The sequence below is a fragment of the Stegodyphus dumicola genome, chromosome X1 (genome assembly GCF_044657685.1).
Source record: "Stegodyphus dumicola isolate Sdum_Otavi_A_Nest chromosome X1, ASM4465768v1".
NCBI lineage: Eukaryota > Metazoa > Arthropoda > Arachnida > Araneae > Eresidae > Stegodyphus > Stegodyphus dumicola.
The window spans coordinates 108,219,992-108,238,856 of record NC_140780.1 but is presented as its reverse complement, the minus strand read 5'-3'; the positions used below and the strand labels follow the sequence as shown (position 1 = coordinate 108,238,856).

General features: G+C 36.5%; 1 protein-coding gene across 2 annotated transcripts in view; it reads left to right on the top strand.

Annotated features, from left to right (window-relative positions):
* Positions 1 to 18,865, top strand: part of LOC118185900 (A disintegrin and metalloproteinase with thrombospondin motifs 9-like) — a 524,770-nt gene that overhangs the window by 401,657 nt on the left and 104,248 nt on the right. For both annotated transcript variants that reach the window (XM_085807795.1, XM_035355846.2), the window contains 3 exons: positions 5,640 to 5,895; positions 7,707 to 7,855; positions 15,788 to 15,851. In XM_085807795.1, the coding sequence (XP_085663921.1) occupies positions 5,640 to 5,895; positions 7,707 to 7,855; positions 15,788 to 15,851 (469 nt within the window). The remainder of the gene's footprint in view (positions 1 to 5,639; positions 5,896 to 7,706; positions 7,856 to 15,787; positions 15,852 to 18,865) is intronic.

Here is an 18,865-nt window from a genome sequence, read left to right as displayed (position 1 = left end):
ATGGAGATGAATAAGCGTTAGATATGACAAACGTCCAGTCCGAGTCTTAGGATATGTATAAGAACGTCTCTGATTTTGGCCCTAAGGTGTCTGTTCTTCATTGCGTATTTCTTAAATTCTCAAAATGACAGCGAAATAATCAAACATGCGCTGGTGGAGATTGGTAATTTAAATATGGCAAAGTACAAGCGTTGTTTGCCTAATGGCAGCGATGCCTGATTGGCGTATCTAGAATTATGACTGCTCAGGGCGGTCCTTGAATTTGCCGCCTCTCTTAATATACAAATAAACAACTATAAAAATTGGCAGTACGATATGTAGGGAATTAAAAAATTTGAATTCTATGTTAATTTTTGAACAAAAATATTACTTCCAACATTTTAGAATTATTTTGTTGTTGTTGTTGCTGTGTGTTGTTTATTGTTGCTGTTGTTTGCAAAATTATCAGTGACATTGTAGAGGTAATAGCATCTAGTTGATTACTTTTGCTGTTAGGAGAAAATTTTTTAAATGCCAAATATGCATTTGTAATTAATAAATAACTTTTCAGTGATTTTTTATTCAGGAAACGCTTCTCACAACTAGTAACAGCTATTGAGAAGAAAGGTCGCACAAGTATTACAATATTTGGAATTTTGTTTTAGAGATTGTATTTTAGAATAAACTGTAAAAATTCAGAAGGTCTGCTCTTACACGTTGCTGTTTCGATTTCACTAGCAATAACAGAAAACTCTGAAATATTTCTTCCTTAATGAGGAATTCTTCCTTATTAATGTTATCGTGATTATAATTTAGCTGATATTCATAATTTTCTTTTAAAAGTTTCGACGGATTATAAAAGTATAACAGGTTTATCTAGCTGTTGAAGTTTCATGGAGATTTCTTTCAATTCTTTATTTACAGGAAAAGATTTTTTTCTTCTTAATTTAATTCCGTAGGGCAATTTAGAATCTCATAATTCTTCACCTGCCTTGACAATCCATGAAACTAACTACTGTTAAATAATATTTCATGCAAAAATGCCACCCTTAGGGCGTAGGGCTGACCACTCCCACTATCTACGCCACTGCAATACCTTCGTGGAGGACTTTCTATGGAAAACTAGCTTCATTCACGTTGCATACGGAGTAAACCACGAAAATGAATAATGCAATCAGCTCATTAGCCTGGGATCCCAGTCTCAACAACTCGATCATTGGTAAAGCACCGAAAAAGACGAAATATGATGAGGAGGAGGAGACAAAACCGGCACGCAGAGCAATAAGTTACTTGGAAGGAAGCTGAGGAAGGGTCGCTGGTTTCAATCTCGTCCAAAAAGTATCATTGAGCATTTATGAAGGTTATCAATATAAATGAATAATATTTTGCACCTAATAAACATTTGCCTTTCATTTTTTTACATCTTTTCATCATCATTTCGAATAACTAGTTCCTTCCTTGTTAACGGTGAATTTATGGGATTGTTGATTGATTAAATAGACTTCGAATTCAAGTAGCAAAATGTACAAACATAACAAACAACATCCGCTGTCAGATTCTGGCTGTATTTATTTATAATGAAGTATAATTTTTGATATGAATCTGCTTTCCTTCAGGTAAGAAAATATTTAGGAAAACTAAAAGAAGGAGACTAAAAGTTTTAAGTTATTAGCATAAATAAATTAAGGATAAAATGGACTTATCATAGTGAGCTAAATGCTAAAGCTGTATTACGTTGTAGAGACATTAGGTATTTTTTTGGAAGCAGGCAAGATGAAAAATTAGAAACGCTTTTGCCGGGAATCGAACCACGGACCTCTGAAATACCGGCTCAGTGTGCTGACCACTACACCACGAAGGCACGCTAGGAAGGCTGGAGAAATATCTTACATAATCCCCCTTTTAAAAGGCAACTGGGGTTGTTAGGGGACCCAATCGCCAAATCCTGGGTGTGGAGAGTCATCATCCACAACCCTTTTAGTTTGGGCGCCACTGTAGAGACATTAGGATTATTTGCAGGCCAGAGAGATGAAAAATTAGCAACCGCCTTCGCCAGGAATCGAACCACGGACGGTACGCTAGGAAGGCGGGAGAAATACCTTATAACGTTCTTAAATTATAAACGAAATTATTCTTTCTTGAATAAATGAGTGGTATGAATGTTTCAATCGTAAGCGTTTTTTCTCTTTGAATAAAGAGAAAGGAATAAGCAAAGCTTTTTCTGTAATAAAATCCTAGAAATTTATTTTTAGCTGTCATGAAGCTTATTTTGAAAACTTTAAAAAATGTTATGTTTTCTTTTGTATACTACCAAATGAAAATTAATGATTAAACACATCATTTTAAAAACCGAAAATGCATCACAGATTTATGCATAATTTTTGCTTTACAGTAATGTAAAATGTATAAGGCAAACCTGACCTGGAACATAGACTGGCATCAGTTAAATATCGATGTATTTTCGTGTTGTTTTAGTACAGTACAACTACTGATTTGACATAAATTTCGGCAATATTACTTCAATAAGGAGGAAAATATTTTTAGTAAATTGCGGGTTCATAAGCATATACGTATCTATAAACAGTGTAGTTGTATTTTTAAAAGCGCCCACAGCTGCTTTCTCTTATGATAGCGTCATGATCCTGCAGACTAGATCCAGAAACAATGATTCTATGTTTTTGAATGAAGCAAGATTTGCTTAAAAGTCAGGGTGATGACATATTGGTCTGGGAAAAGGCTGTAGGTTGTTTCAAGTAAGGGAACATGTCGAACATAAATCTTTTCTCAATGAATGTGAGCATGGATTTTCTTCCGTGCCTGTACAGACTTTTAAGTTTTTTCTGTGACTAATGTAATTGTTGTGGAATGCCAGAAGAGATCCTGCGCTACTTCATAACAATGTGTCTGATTCTAGGGATAAGAAAATTTAGAGTTCTTCCTTCCTTGTTTAAAAAGGTTTGTCTGTAATAAAGAAAGATTTAGTAAAATTGGTCCACTGTGAATGAGTACAGTAACAGAAGCCAAACATCGCTTAAATATAAATATTGGAACATTACGTTTTTCTGTCTTTTGCGCTTAATGTTGACATGAACATTTCTCGTTCAGATAACCCACTGCTTGTTGTGTATGTTAATAACTACTTACTATGCTAAAGCATGCAGTGTCTTGTACCATAAAATTAGTGTTACCAGACGTCTGGGATTACTCCTGATAGTCCTGATTTATAACTGCGTCCGGGGTTTTATTTAAAATTTACAAAATGTCTGGAATTTTTAAATGAGACTGTTTGTACGTCTTGTTAATCAGTTTCGCTTCGAAATGCATCAGTTCGAGTTCAAAGGATTTTGTTAAACTGCGAATAAGATTTGGTCTTCAGAAAGAAATCTGTTGCAGGTGTCAGTACTAAACGAATATACAGTTGAATTCAAATATTCATGTCGTGACTAAATATATAAAATCCATCAAAGATTTCTAAGGAAAATATTGCTAATAAAAAAATATGGAAGAGTGTAAGAAAAACAAGAATCTCAATCATTCACATCATATTCAGATTTGAAATTCTGTAAAAAAGTATGCAGTCTACTTTTCAATACCTTGATTATTGTTTTCAATACCTTGATTATTGTATTATGAATGTCGCATAATTTCCTTTAATTCCTTAATACGAACTTTTATCTGTAATACAGACTTGTATGACGTACATCTAATAGGCTTTCTAATCACTGGAAATAATTCTTCATAAAGGATCCTGGGCATGGGCAACTGAAAAAATTTCAGGGTAGAAGTATAGACAAATAATTATATATATACATTTTTATATAATTATTTAATTGAGAGTTCTCAAGAAGATTGTAAAATACAATTTTGCATCAAACGCATATGTATACTTTACATGCATCCAATATGAGATATATTTGTTTCTCTATTCAATCGAGGTCACATGTGCCGCTTTCCCATCCGCTAATGCACACGATTCGAGATTCTTGTTCTCAAAATATGGTAGCTCTATATAAAAGCATTCATTTGTGAAGACCTTATTAAAAGGTATATGGTTCGCATTTTCAGTTTATTTATGCACAACTACAAAATCTAATTATTTTTTCACAGAATTTGATTCGAAAAGAATTAATAGCGAGGATTGTTTTCAACACTTGGAATAGATACCCTATACTTTTAATCTGCATTATTATTTAAATCTAAAATTAAAAAATATAGCTTTGCTAAGCAAGAAATGTAAAATGATGCGTTCTGGAGGAGTATATTAACACTTACGTGGACATGTTTTTGTCGAAAGCTCAAGTTTTCCCCATTAAATTCAATAATAGTTTTAAATTTATACTGTAAAACGTTGTACGTTGCTTTTTTATTAAGCTGAGTTTGATAAGTAGCTGAAAGGGTAAGTTTTCACTGATGAATGCTTTTGAAACCGCATTGTAAATATTCTGGAAAGAAGCACGATTAGAGTACCAAGTTGTATGGGTTACAGTCGAAAACAACGCAAGGCGAAAACGTTGTGGTGCAAAACATCGTGGGAGAAAAGAAAGCAAAGAAAAAACATCGTTATCGAAAATAAAGCGGTTCAAAAACCTCGCAGTTTAAAAACATCGTCGTCGAAAATATCGTGATAAAAAATAAAGTACCTACAAATCATCGCACATTTACGTTTTTGAAATCCCATACAGACATATTATGTAATTAACTTTCGTCATAACTAACAAATCGACATCCAAAAAATTTATTGCACGCTATACATCAAAATGTTAACAACACTTTAAGAATAAACGGAAACAAAACAATATTTAATTTTCACTAAAACTAACAAATGTGAAAGAAAATAATTTGATCATTAACTAAGGAATTTTTATAGAGGTAACCTCATGCAGTTCTTATCTTCCTTTATCCAAGCATTTTTAGACTATATTTTTCATAAAAAAATATTTGTAAAACTTTATTAAAAACGGTTAATTTATTAATGACCTTTGTTAATTAACTATGTGAATTTAAAATTTTATTAAGTTCTATAAATTGCATTAATTTGCAATTTTTAAGTGCTGAAGTTTGCTTTTTATTTTTTCAGCAAAAATTTGTTATTTCGTTCAAAAATATGAAATATAGAAGTAAAAGAGTCCATCTTTCCTTATTGCACTCTCAAATTATTATACGAACAAGCATTTACAACTTTTAAAACCTGAAAACGCATGTCTGCGATGTTACCGTCATGCAATGATTTTTAAGTACATTAATTTTTGCCACGATATTTTCGACGATGATTTTTTTAAACTGCGAAGTTTTTGAACCGCTTTATTTTCGACCACGATATTTTGTATCACGATGTTTTAGAACTGAGATGTTTTCTCTTTGCTTTCTTTTCCCCCACGATGTTTTGTACTAATACGACGTTTTCGCCTTGCGTTGTTTTCTCCGCGACGTTTTCGTCCACGATGTTTTCGACGGACACTGTTATATATAGCCACAAAATGTTTATTGAAATAAAAACGAATATTTAATCTGCTTAGCTGCGAAGTTTCTGTTTATTATGAATCAATATCTATGCTGTCAACATTTTTATATTATATATGTATTATACTTTGTTTTTTATAGAAATTAAGTAAATACTAGATTTTTGCTTAAATTTAGTTCTGATTTTAATTTACTTTTAGCGCTGGTTACGGACAATGTTTACTAGATAAATCCAGGAAAGATCTATTGAAAAGTTTTGAACATGTTGGCACGCCGCCTGGGGAGCTGTATGACATGGATTATCAGTGTGAACTTGTGTTTGGCCAAGGTTCCAGAATATGTCCTTACATGCCTGTCTGTAAAAGACTGTGGTGCACTATGGAAGATATATCTCAAGGAGGCTGCAGAACCCAACATATGCCTTGGGCGGATGGAACTAGATGTGGACTAGACAAGGTAACAAAATTTTAAATACGGATTTTATTGATTTTATTACTGATATTCATTAAAGAGGGTGAGGCTAAATATCATAAATTAAAATTTGTTTCAAAAGCTCTGAAGCAAAAGTGTAGATAGCTTGTTTTGTTGAGATTACGGCAAACCTCACAAGGCTATATGCCTAAGAGGAGGGATGCCTTTGTGGAGGAAAAAAGGGGTGTATATAAGGTATTTCTCCCGCCTTCATAGCATGCCTTCGTAGTGTAGTAGTCAGCAAACTCGGCACATATTCGAGAAATCCGAGGTTCAAGTCCCGGTGAGGGTATTGTACATTTTTCATGACTCCTGCTTCAAAAATACTTAATGTCTCTACAAGGTTAATGAGATTTAATCGGAATTCCTAAAAGGAAATCGTGAATTAAAATGATTGCTGCTCACTCTGTGTCCTAGATGGATATGATAAGCCATAGGAAGAAACAGAGGTAAAAATAATAGCACAGATGAAGTTCAATAAATTGTTTTCATTTATTTAAATGCGCAATATTGCGTTTTCGAAAATTAACAAAGCCAATGAAAGGTTAATGTTTTTACAATTACGAGGTCAGTAAATAAAGTAATGAAGCATTTTCGGAAAGCACTTCTATTTGCATTTATATTAGAAATACACTCGATCTTCTTCAAAGTAGCGCCCTTGAGAAATCACATATCACCTCAGATGTTGTTCCCACTCTACATAGCAGTGTTGGTATTCCAAAGTTGAAATGGGCTTCAGCGGATCTTTTATGGCCTCTTTTAATACTTTTTGTGATTCCAAAAGGATGTTTCTTCAAAAGCGGTTTCCTTCTGGAGAAAACGTCAGAGGGACTAAGATGAAGCGAATACCGGCTGAGGGACAACGGTACGCATTTTCGAGCTAAAAAAGCTATTACGGAAAGAGTCATGTGACGGGGCTTATTGTCATGACCAGTGCACTATTTAAGTATAAGCTACATAAGCTATAGCATAAGGCCCCCCAAAAATTTAAAATGTTGTATGAATATAATATTAAAATATAGTATAACAGAGCCCAGTATCTCAAATAGCTTAGGGCCTCATTAAGTCTAAATCCGACCCTGGTCATGGTGGCAAAGCATCTAAAACACTTTGATTTCCAGATGCATGTGAACCATACATTTTCACACTCTTTCGAGAACCTGAACTGATGATTAACAGTCTCTTCAAAAAATACGAAATATTTCTGGAAGATCCCTCATCAGATCGTTTTTTTTTGGGGGGGGGCTTTCCGGAAGCAAGAATAGTCTTTGGTTGATTCTTCGCCTTCTCAGAAAGCTTTAAGCTGCCAAAAATATCTAAAAACTTCCTTTTTAGGCAGGCAAAATCAAAGTTTCCATAAGCCCGCTGAATTTTTTATCAAAGTTATGATCGCGTTGTGTTCCAATTTGAAACAAAACTTGATGCTTCATCGATGCTCAAATCTCATATCACTCATTTTCGTGATGCACAAAAGAAAATATGGAAAAAAAACCTCACTTTATTATAAAACACATTAACACGAATGATGTGTGATCTGAAACTGTACGATAATTTGACTTTAGTGCCCCGTTAAGCGCAATCGTTCTCATCCGCCGTGTAGGGCACTACGTGACCGATTTCATTATTTTATTTACAGATCTCGTAGTTGATGTTTATGTAGAGAGCGCAAAGAAATATAATTTGGACTTTTCTATTATTTTGTATATCAGTATATTTATTATTTTAAACTCGTTTAATAATCTGAAATTAAATTATGTATATTGTTTAATTTCATTGATATGTTTCTCTCCATTTAGTCTTGCTTGCATGGTGAATGTGTTCAAGAGCCTGCATACTTTTCTCCTCCTCAACATGGCCAGTGGGGAGAATGGCAGAGTTATGGACCCTGTTCAAGATCCTGTGGTGGTGGGATAGCACGTTCCATTCGTGAATGCGACAGTCCTAGGTAATTTGTTTTCTTCTCGATACCAGAATGACACCTTTGTAAACAAACATATTGTATTATATTTAAAATCTTTCTTTCATTTTAATCGTTGTTAGCTATTACACACATAATGTAGTATAAACGCGCACTATTATACATATATATATAAGATAAAAATATATGAATCAGAATTATAACATAACTATAAACATTAATTCTTCCTCTTTATTCTAAAATCGTAATAACTTCTCTGCATTGCGTCATTTCTAGATCACTCTATGGCCCGCGCAATTCTGATGACGTAATAATTGGGAACTGAAACTGCCTTTGTAAACGAAAACTTTTCTCTTCGCCGTGTTTCCATCCTTCATAACTACGCACTTCAGCTTTTGCTCTCTACTGTGCTAAGATGTAATTTCGCTGGCTTGCTTTCTGTCTCAACAATATCAAAAATGTAAATCTTCTGTGGAAAGGCACGACTAGAGTGTCAAGTGATTGTGGCCACAAATATCGGTTGCAAATAAAAATGGAATTAAAACTGCCTCGACTGCCAAGTTCTTTAGATATTACCAAGTTAGCATTACTAACATACTACGCAATCAAAATCTTCTTCAATATGGGTCTAATTACGCATCTACAGTGTTCCGTCTTTGATTTGCTCTTATTATGTCATATATATATATATATATAATGTTGATTTAGATGTTGATGTCGACGCAGGTGTTAATGGTAACACCCGACTCATGAAAAGAACTAGATGCAGCTATGGAAGCTGAAATATTTTTTATTGCTGATATCTTATTTTTCATTTAAGCACAGCTAATTTGAAGCAAAACCCACACTTCTACAAGGTAACCGAAACCGTTCTAAGCATTCTTGATCATTAGAGACAGACAAACATGCAGGGCATAGTACCCAGCGTTAGGTCTCTGAGTAATCTCCCTCTGCATCCAACATAATTTGGCAACTTGTGCTCTGATGATAAAACTTGGGGTTCTGCATTATTGTCGAAGGATTTCCCGTGGATTTGGTTGTCCAAAGAAGGGAACAAGTGATAATTTATGAGCGATAGGACCGGCGAGCATAGCAATGGGAGTTTGTCTGGCGAAAGAAAAAAAAGATAATTCAAACTTTTATCAATGGATAGCGTTGTACTGGTCACAATATGCTAATTAAAAGACATGGCATGCTCACCATATGTTAGACTTAATGAAAACACAGAGTACTGGCCCTGAAGAAGTTCGGGGCATTAATGGACATAAGACGCGGCATTAATGGACATAAGACGCGGCATTAATGGACATAAGACTCGATGTCCGTCAGGGGTCTTCGAAAGATCGTTCAGAGGGAGCAAAGCAATTGTTCCGACGTCAGTGGAAGACGTGGCTATAGCTTTCTAAGAACAGACGAGAAGTGGTATGAGAATGCGCAGTGCAATGGAAATTGCTTGATCTTTAGACGTGTCTATCAGCACGGTTCGTAAAATTTTACAAAACATATTGCAATGATATCTGTTCAAAAATCACGTATGTTCTGGAGTTGCTTCCTACTGATCCACCAATAAGACAAACTTTTGCCCTATAACTTCCTGCTCGAACAGAAGTAGACAATCTATGGCTGTGGAGCATTTTGTGGACTGGTGAATCCATACCATCTCCAAGGTTCTGTCAATCGTCAAAATTGAAGAACATTGCAGACACTAGACCAGAGCCATGTTTTATGCCCATTAATGTCCCGAACATCGTCATGTCGTTGAAGCTCGGTCACCATTCTTGTATATAAGCGCTTCACAAGTAGAGCCTGATCCTTCATTGACAGAGTCATGACGAGCTTCTCAGTCGTAGATTAACGAAAATTGCGCTTACACTGTGTTTTATCAATATGTGCTGCTTATGTGTCGTCTTTTAATTAACATATTATGACAAATACAGTATATAATATTTATCTATTGATAAAATTTTCAGCTATTTTTTCTCTCTCGTCAGACAAATTTCCTTTGCTACTTGCATATTCAGGTCAAATTTCAGGTCATTCTGACCAGTGGTTTTTTTTTTACAGCCTTTTGAAAGTAGAGCCTTTTGAAACTTTAATTATAACCTCAACTGTATATATAAACACATATAAGATATTTTTCCCTCCTTCCATCATGCCTTCGTGGTGTAACGGTAGCACACTGGGCGCGTATTCGAGAGGTCCAGGTTCGAGCACCGACGGAGGCATTGCTCATTTTCCCCGTCTCCTAATTCAAAAAAAAATTAATGACACTGCAGTGGAGCTCGAACTCAAAAGTGGTACTCAATAAATCGTCCCCACCAGGATTTGGCGATTGGGTCTCTTAATCCCTAGTCGCTCTTTCAAAAGAGAAGTATATCAGTTACAGATGGAGGATAAAATAATACGAACACCTGTGAAATAATGGAAAATCTTTTATTAATAGGTCCCCCCTTTGATTGAAGTACAGATTAAATGCGACGTGGGATAGATGCATAAAGGTCATGGACAATATTTAAAGGAATATCAAGCCATTTCTCCAGACTGAGGGGGGGGCCGGGCGAGATGTTAAATTGCATCGTCATGCTCTTCGAACCATTCTTGAATATACCTAGCAGTGTGGATAGGGGCGTTGTCGTCTTGGAAAAGCGGTCGCTTCCCAGGACAAAGGGACAAAAGGGATGAACATGATCCCATAGAATGCTTAGATAGTGATTGGATGTGATCCTCCCATGCAGAATAAGAAATGGCCCAAGACCGCGCCAAGATAGCGCACCCCATACCATAAAGGCGCCACCCCCATGCTTCACAGTCGGCAAGAGGCAGTCAGGATGAAACGCTTCTTTGGGCATTCTCCAGACATAAACGCGTCCCGTCGTCTGAAATAGTGTAAATGACGATTCATCTGACCATATTACCTGCTGCCACAGCTGTGGGGGCTAGTATTTGTGATCTCTGCACCATTGGTGTCGTTTGAAAGCATTAGTTGCTGTCACCAAGGGTTTACGAATTGCCACTCTGCCATAAATGCTCGCAGCATGAAGTTCCCTTTTGATAGTTTTTGTTGAAACGAGGTCCTGGAGATGACTGTTCATTTCGGATGTTATCTCGGATAACGATTGCTTGTGCTTTCGGGCTACTATGCGCTTCAAGACCTGTCTATCCCTATTAGCCAGCTTTGACTTTAGGCCACTGTTGTGCTTCGAAGACGTCGTCTTACCCTCTTTCGTGTCCTTGCACACCCCACAAGGTTGACTGTTTCCGTAACCGATGCTTCACTTAAACGCGCTCTAACTATTATTCCTCTTTGGAACTCTGACAGATATGACATTTCAACTTCTCACAGACAGTTCGATCGAAGCATGCAACGCAGGTGACTGCTGTTCAGATACTGATACCTTCGTCTTCACGCTCACTAGGTGGCAGACTTCTGTTGCAGGTGGCGCGGCTGTAGTGTAGGTGTAAAATACGTCATATGTTTTCACAGGTGTTCTCATTATTTTGTCCTCCATCTGTATTTTCTATCTCCTTCCAGTATGCCTTCGTGTTAGCGTTCTCAAAAGGTATTCGAGAGGTCCCGGCAAGGGCACTGTACATTTTTCTCGTCTCCTACTTCAAAATAACCTAATGACTTTACACGCATACACAATATGTAAGGCAAAATTAGAATAATTTCATCAGATTCTTAACTCTCTATTTTAATTTGAGTGTTTCTCCTTTCTGTCTTAAAAATAGTAATTGTTTTTAATAAATCGCCTTAAACTGCGTCAACTTAAAATTAATTCCATGTCATGTGTTTCTTTAATAACGCTAATGACGCAGATAATTTTGCAAACTGAAACTTAGACGGGCATTATCAAAGTTTTAACAGCCTCATATCATTCTTTACAAAACTTTAACTCAGAGACGTCGCTGTGTGCTTCTGTTGCTAGCTATCGTGCTACTTCGTCTGTCTTCAAAAATATATTTTAAATTTCTAGTAATTATGTACCAATGTAGTCCTTTGAGAACAGACGCGATTACTGCTTCATCTTGTAATATATTGGAATGTGCTGATTGGCGCGTAGACTCGCAAATAAGAAGCTTTCAGTCATGACCGAATGTAATTTTTTATTGTACTCATTGACAAACATTTTAAACGCAACACGGGCGAAGTGGTTCAATAAGCGCCTGTTCTAGAATTTTACAGTTTCGATGCTGCGATAAGAAGATTAGGAGCAAGCAGCTACCTAGCTAGACCGAGAAGCATATAGCAAATGCAACGTGTCTAAGATGAAAGTTTGGTAAAGAGAGATTTGCGTCATGATTCCGAAATTTTTCTATTGGCTGCCGAAAGTTTCGATATTTCGCTATTTGAGTTTCAGTTTGCAGAGTTATATGCGTCATTAGCGTTATCTGAGAATCTCACGATATGAGATTAATATTAAAATGAACAGTTTAGAGCGATTTGTTATAAGCATTTACTGTTTTTATGACAGAACGGGGAAGTATCCATATTAAAATGGAGGGTTAAAGATTTAGTGATAAAAAAAAATTATGTAAGGCAAAATTAGTAATAGGATTGCCTTACTTTCTTAGCTTAGAAACTAAACATAAATATCTATTTATAGTTTAGTTTCTAGAAAATATTGTAATAGTAAACCACGTGATTGAATTCTAAAATGCAACAATCGGTTTCAGTTTATCGTTCGTGAATTTATGTTATGGTCAGCGGCAGGCTCTGGTAACGTTTTTTTCTTTAGTAAGAGTACATGTTTATGTTATAGCTATGCTTCTCTTGAATAAAAATAAATGTTGGTATTAAGAAGAATGACTCATTGCTACATAATATCCCTAACCATATGCCCCATAATATATATATATATATATATAGGATGAGCATATAACATCTGCCAATTTAAGTTGGCAACCTTGCCAAAATGCACGTGCTTGTATGTAGCATAACTTCTTCCATGGACAGCCAGGTGTCAGGCAATTATTATACAATGAAATGTTGGCCGGAGCTGTTGAGGATTGCGGCTGTGGAAGCCTTCATTCAAACAAGCGCTGTGTCAAACTTTCCTATGAGTATTGCGGCAAAACAATGAAGATTGCCAGAACTGTGGTGAAGACAGCTGCTGGATACAATTTGGTTCAAACAGGATGGTGGAAAAAAAAAAAAAAAAAAAAAAATATCAGTGTACTCGGTAAGGCATTTCTGAATCATCTGATTTACCACTTTGGTGATTTCACTTAGCTTCATATTGCTTCTCGGGTTTGACATGTCCGGACTTCTTTCTTATATGTTACTCGAAAGAAGAAGTCTTTGCACACGGTTTGCGGACAATTGATGACGATGCTATAATTTCATAATACATTTATCAGATTTTTATTTATGTATATAATTTCACTGAAGTCAGCTATTTTACCTCCTTCATGGCATGTTTTGATTTTTATAAAACAGCCGCCATTTTACAGTTCGGCTTTAATTTATGACAGGGAAAAGTACCAAGTACGCATATCCTTTCCATTCTGTATCTTGGAATATGATGACGCAGTGAAAGCCAGCAATTCTCTATTCTTACAGAACGTGATGTTACACGTACGAAAACAATAACATGTACTTTCAGATATTAATAAAAACAGTTCCGGGAAGACTGGCATTTCTTAATGATGTTGTATTGCTTCCTTTAGTTAGGAGATCTGTGGAAATTAGTAGAATTAACTTCTGACGCGGGCAGGCCACTGCTACCGAAACTCGATACAATGCCTTTAAATCACATATGGCGCTATGAAACAACAAATAGTTTGACCAGTGTCGCAAGATGCGTAATTATACCAAAACTATGTCTAACTTCTATACTTCTTCGCTTGTTTAAACATATTCTGTGATATTTGCTGTCGATATATACTAATTGTCGATACTTGTCGAAATATACTAATAAGACAATTCATAAATTTAGTTTTAGAATAAGTAGCTGAGGATCTTAAAATGATCGCTAAATATGTTGTGATGTTAAACACACTTTGTAACGCAACAGCTGTTAAACACACTTTTCATTACATTGGGCAGTTGATGCGAGTCAAGATTTTTATAAGTCCTTCATACATTTTAAATCACTATAACTGTATTAGGAAGAGATATTTCGCAGAAATAAAGTTTGTACTGCAATACGCGACTTAAAGTTTTACCTGACTTCTGGGCAGGGGCTAGGCATTTGTGCACCAGTTGCATTATCTGCAGATTCTAAATTCTACTGCCCGATAGCCCCTAAATTTTGAAACCCAGCGCCTCCCTTAAATTCTAAAACTTTTGTTATCTTTAAATTTTGCTGCTCGGTGCTTCGCTAGATTGTATAAATTTGCAGTTTTTAAACTTTTTTGCTTGGTTTGGGCGCACTGGCTTTGGCGCCGGTCTATCTGACACTACTACTGGATAAAGGATTAAAGAACTGCGAGCGATCATGTGACTCTAAGAAGACGTTGATTCAGGAGAAGGTTTAACGCTTAGGAATGCAGACTCAAATCGGGCGTTAATGCGTTGCAAATTCAGCAGCTTGCTTCGAAGTAGGTCGGGGAAGTAAAAAGCATTGAGAAATTGCTTGCAATTAGAAATATCGTGAATTTACAGCGAAGTGGCCGGTCAAAGATAAGGAAAGACTCAACTGACTAAGTCAGGGACAGTATTGAGATAATAATGCATATAGGTGGTACACGATTAATCATCAGTTTGTAAGAGTGGCGAATTAATATGATTTCGAAAGATCCTAAAAAGCATGGAAAGCGCTCCGTCTAACTCCAAGATCCTTTGAAAAATTAACTCTTGCTCCTCAATATGAGTACTATCGCTGAACCGTATCTTCATTTGCCCTTGACCGGTCATTTCGCGGTAAATCCACAACATTTCTATCTGTAGAAATTTTGCATTTCACTTCCTTATAAATTTTACTTTCGGGACCTATTTGGATATACGCTGCTGAAATTTCGACGCACCAGCACGCGATTTCAGCTCTGCGTCTTATTCTGAATCGATGCCGTCTTAGAATCACATAAACGTTCGCAATGAATTGATGCCCTCAGCTTGTAACATGTCCAGGTAAACTTTTAAACACAAATTTTATTTCAGCACAAAAACAATTTTATTTCAGCACAAAAACAATTTTATTTCAGCACAAAAACAACTTTATTTCAGTATTCAGCGCAGTACACTTTTATTTCATCGAAATACACCTGTTCCTTAAAGGGAATTTAAATGTAGGGTGGGCTTTTGAGAAACCGTCTACGCTTTAAATATAATTGATGCCCTCAGCTTGCAACATGTCCAGGTAAAATTTTAAACACAAATTTTATTTCAGCACAAAAACAATTTTATTTCAGCACAAAAACAACTTTATTTCAGTATTCAGCGCAGTACAATTTTATTTCACCGAAATACACCTGTTCCTTAAAGGAAATTTAAATGTAGGGTGGGCTTTTGAGAAACCGTCTACGCTTTAAATGGAAAAGTAAAGTATACATTTCATATAAAAACTGGCTTTTGTATTCTTCGCAACCTTTTACACGATTTCTCAGCATAGTTACTTTAAGTCCCTTTCTCTTGGAGTGAGCTTTCTTTAACTGGCTTTAAACATTTAAGTCCCATTCAGCATTCAGATTTCATGTCGAAAAGATCGGCTAATTCTAAACGTGATCTGTATTTGCCAATGCGTTTATATTCTACTGAATTCAGGTCGAACAGTTTTGCTGATTTTTCATTCCGAGCATCATAATTTTTTGTTTAATAATAATTATTACCTTAAAATTTATTAATTGTCAAAAGTTTACAAACTCGTCAAGATATACACATTTATTCTTATTACAAGTTGAGTTATAAATGCATGTATTTTTGTAAGCAATTAAAATGCTTTAATCTGTTATCATTAACAATTTTAAGAAAGGTAAGTACCATTGAACTTTACATTGATTCAATCCTTATATTTTCAGACCCCAAAATGGAGGCCGTTATTGTGTTGGTGATCGTATTCGATACAAGTCATGTCAAACTCAGGTAAGTTAAACATTTCTTTTTTCGAGATTAATATTGTTTTGAAATTTGAGCACGAATCCAGGTAGTAGCATTGATTAAAGTAGAAATTTTATTTTTGTGAAGGCTTTTGAAAACAATAAGTACCCGCTTTATGTTATCATTGAGCCATTATATGCCTTATTAAATGTCATTTTTTTCCCAAGTAAAAAACCGCAACTTGATTTTTTCTGTCATTGGATAAAGGTAAGGAAAATAAATTGTTCTTAAAATTTTTGAGATATTCAGTGAGATATAATTCTTCAATAGCAAAAATGAAGTAAATAATAAAGATTCATTTTGTTACAAACAAGCCGAAAAAAGGTTAAAAAAAAAAAAAAGAAAACGAAAAAGAAATGCAGATGTCAATAAGTGTAACGAACAGCGAAAGGAAAACATGCTTGCTGATACTGTTTATTAATTTATGCAAAGCACTTGTGTTTCACAAAGGAAACTTGAAATAACTGTAGCATGCTATTGACTACCTTATCCATTAATGGCATGGTAGGCTTTATCAAAAATGCGGCAGAAATTAACCCAAGGTTCGTTTTAGCAAGAGGGATTGAAAACTGATGATTGAGTACGTTCTATACGTACTCAATTGGATTTAGTCTTAAGGACATTGCTGAAAGAAACAAACTTTCAGCGCATGCGCTGTAGCCTTCGGAGAATTTCCTGTGTTCACGATTTCTTGTGCTGTGCTGAAAACAAACCTTAGCAGATAACTTCATGAAGTAATTTAACGATGATATCTATAACAACCTTTCAATGTACTGTGTTATTAATTATCTCCAAAACCAATGAGTGCAGCGACTGAAATAAAAACGAGCGGATACTCTCACTTAAAGACTCCCAGCGAACGGGCAGCTGCATAGGCAATTTTGTGGTTTTCCCCGAGTGTAACGTGTGTAGGAGGCAGTTTCCCTTAGAAAGTCCTCCACGAAGGCATCCCTCATCTTAGGCAGATAGCCCTGGAATACTTTGCCAGAATCATATAAATGAAACCAAACCTCACTGAATCACATTGAAAAGCGTGTACAAATTGTACGGGATACCGCCTGTCTTTGTTATTGGCCTTCTCCATATTCTCGGAACGCTGAGAAAAATGGAACATCACAAAATGTCTTTTCCCATTCTATGTTTGAAGAGATATTCTGTAGTACCAATTGATATCTTGTTTTGCAAAAAGTTTCTGTAAACCTGATTCGTGAGTTATATAGTCTTGCGTCATACACTGCTCGACATTGAAAATGCAACACCAAGAAGGAGTGGTCAGAAATTTATGCAAATTTTAGAGTAGACGCACGTCACTGAGTTATGCGAATGATGTAACGCACGTGAGTTATGCGAATGATGACGCACGTGAAGTAAGATATAAGGGAAGGAACGCGCAGAATGGGCAATATTTGCGTCGTAGAATTATCGAAGAAAGTTGGTTTTTGTCCCGGAGGATACGCGTAGTAGGATGTGCCAGGCCGCCGTCAACGAAGGCACTTCCAGTAGATAGATGATTTACGAGGGCTATGGTGATCGGACTTAGAAGGGCGGGTTGGTCTTTACGTGAAATCGCAGCTGATACCCACATGGAGGCGAGCACGGTGCATCGGCTATGGCGCACAGGTTGGAACAAGGAAATGTGGGAAGAAGGAGGGGTGCAGGTGCAGCCAGAGTGACGTCATCACGCGTGGATCGACGCATCCGCCGACAAGCTGTGGCGGTCCCGCAAGTCACTTGTACCGCGATTCTGCAGCATGTGCAAGATACCCTGGATGTTCCCGTGTCGACCAGAATCATTTCCGTCGATTGGTTGAACGTGGCCTGCACTCACGGCATCTGTTAAGAAGACTGCCATTGACCCCACAACATAGACGCCAACGTTTAAAATGGTACCGGACTGGAGCGATGTGGATGACAGAATGGCGAAACATCGTGTTCTCAGATGAGTCACGCTTCTGTTTATCCAGTGACAGTCGTCGCGTACGTGTGTGGCATCGACGTGGAGACAGATCTAATCCGGCAGTAACCGTGGAACGCCCCACCGCACGACAACGTGGCATAATGGTTTGGGGCGCTATTGCCTACGATTCCAGGTCTCCTCTAGTTCGTATTCAGAGCACTATGACGGCCCAACGATATTTGGATAATGTACTGCGGCTGGTGGCAATCCCCTACCTTCAGGGCCTGTCTAATGCATTTTTTTAGTAGGATAACGCCCGACCACACAGTGCTCGCATCTGCCAACATGCTCTGCAATGTATACAGATGCTTCCCTGGCCACCGTGCTCTCCTGACCTGTCACCAATCGAACATGTGTGGGATGTGATTGGACGCCGTTTGCAGAGAGATGGTGCACACGTCCCCCGTCATCTATCTATCTATCTATCCTACTGAGCCGACGCCTTTCTCGCTCTGTATTCTGACTATCATTTTGAAATAAAGATCACTTATTGCTGGTTGCTGTCCCTGTCTTTTTTCCAAATTTCATCACTTTCTGACCACTCCTTCTTGGTGTTGCATTTTCAATGTCGAGCAGTGTATAAACGTCATTAGTCTCACAGAAACAGAAATCCACACAGCTGATGGAACTATAAAAAACATTAAAATAATCTTCAAACTGCGATTTTAATTCACCGGTTTTGAATAGCCCTGTAGCTGTCATGCATTTATCGTCGATAGGCGGTATTTTAAGTCTATGGATTTACAAAATATATAAATAATATTCAGAGTTCAAATGCAGATATTATTTTTCCTTTTTCGGTTAGCTTCCTCTATTTTGTATTTACTTTAGTGAAATTGTATAAAATCGCATTTCATTCATTTCTAATATGTAAAATATAAGTACGCATAAAATATTTTACACACCTATCTGCGGATCGCGAAGTATTACGCATATCTCTAACATTCTGCGAATAACATTTGCATGTCTATCGAAAAACATTTTGCTAAGACATTAAAAGGCGTTTTCTGTACGGTGAAAAGGTAAATTACTATGCTTATTT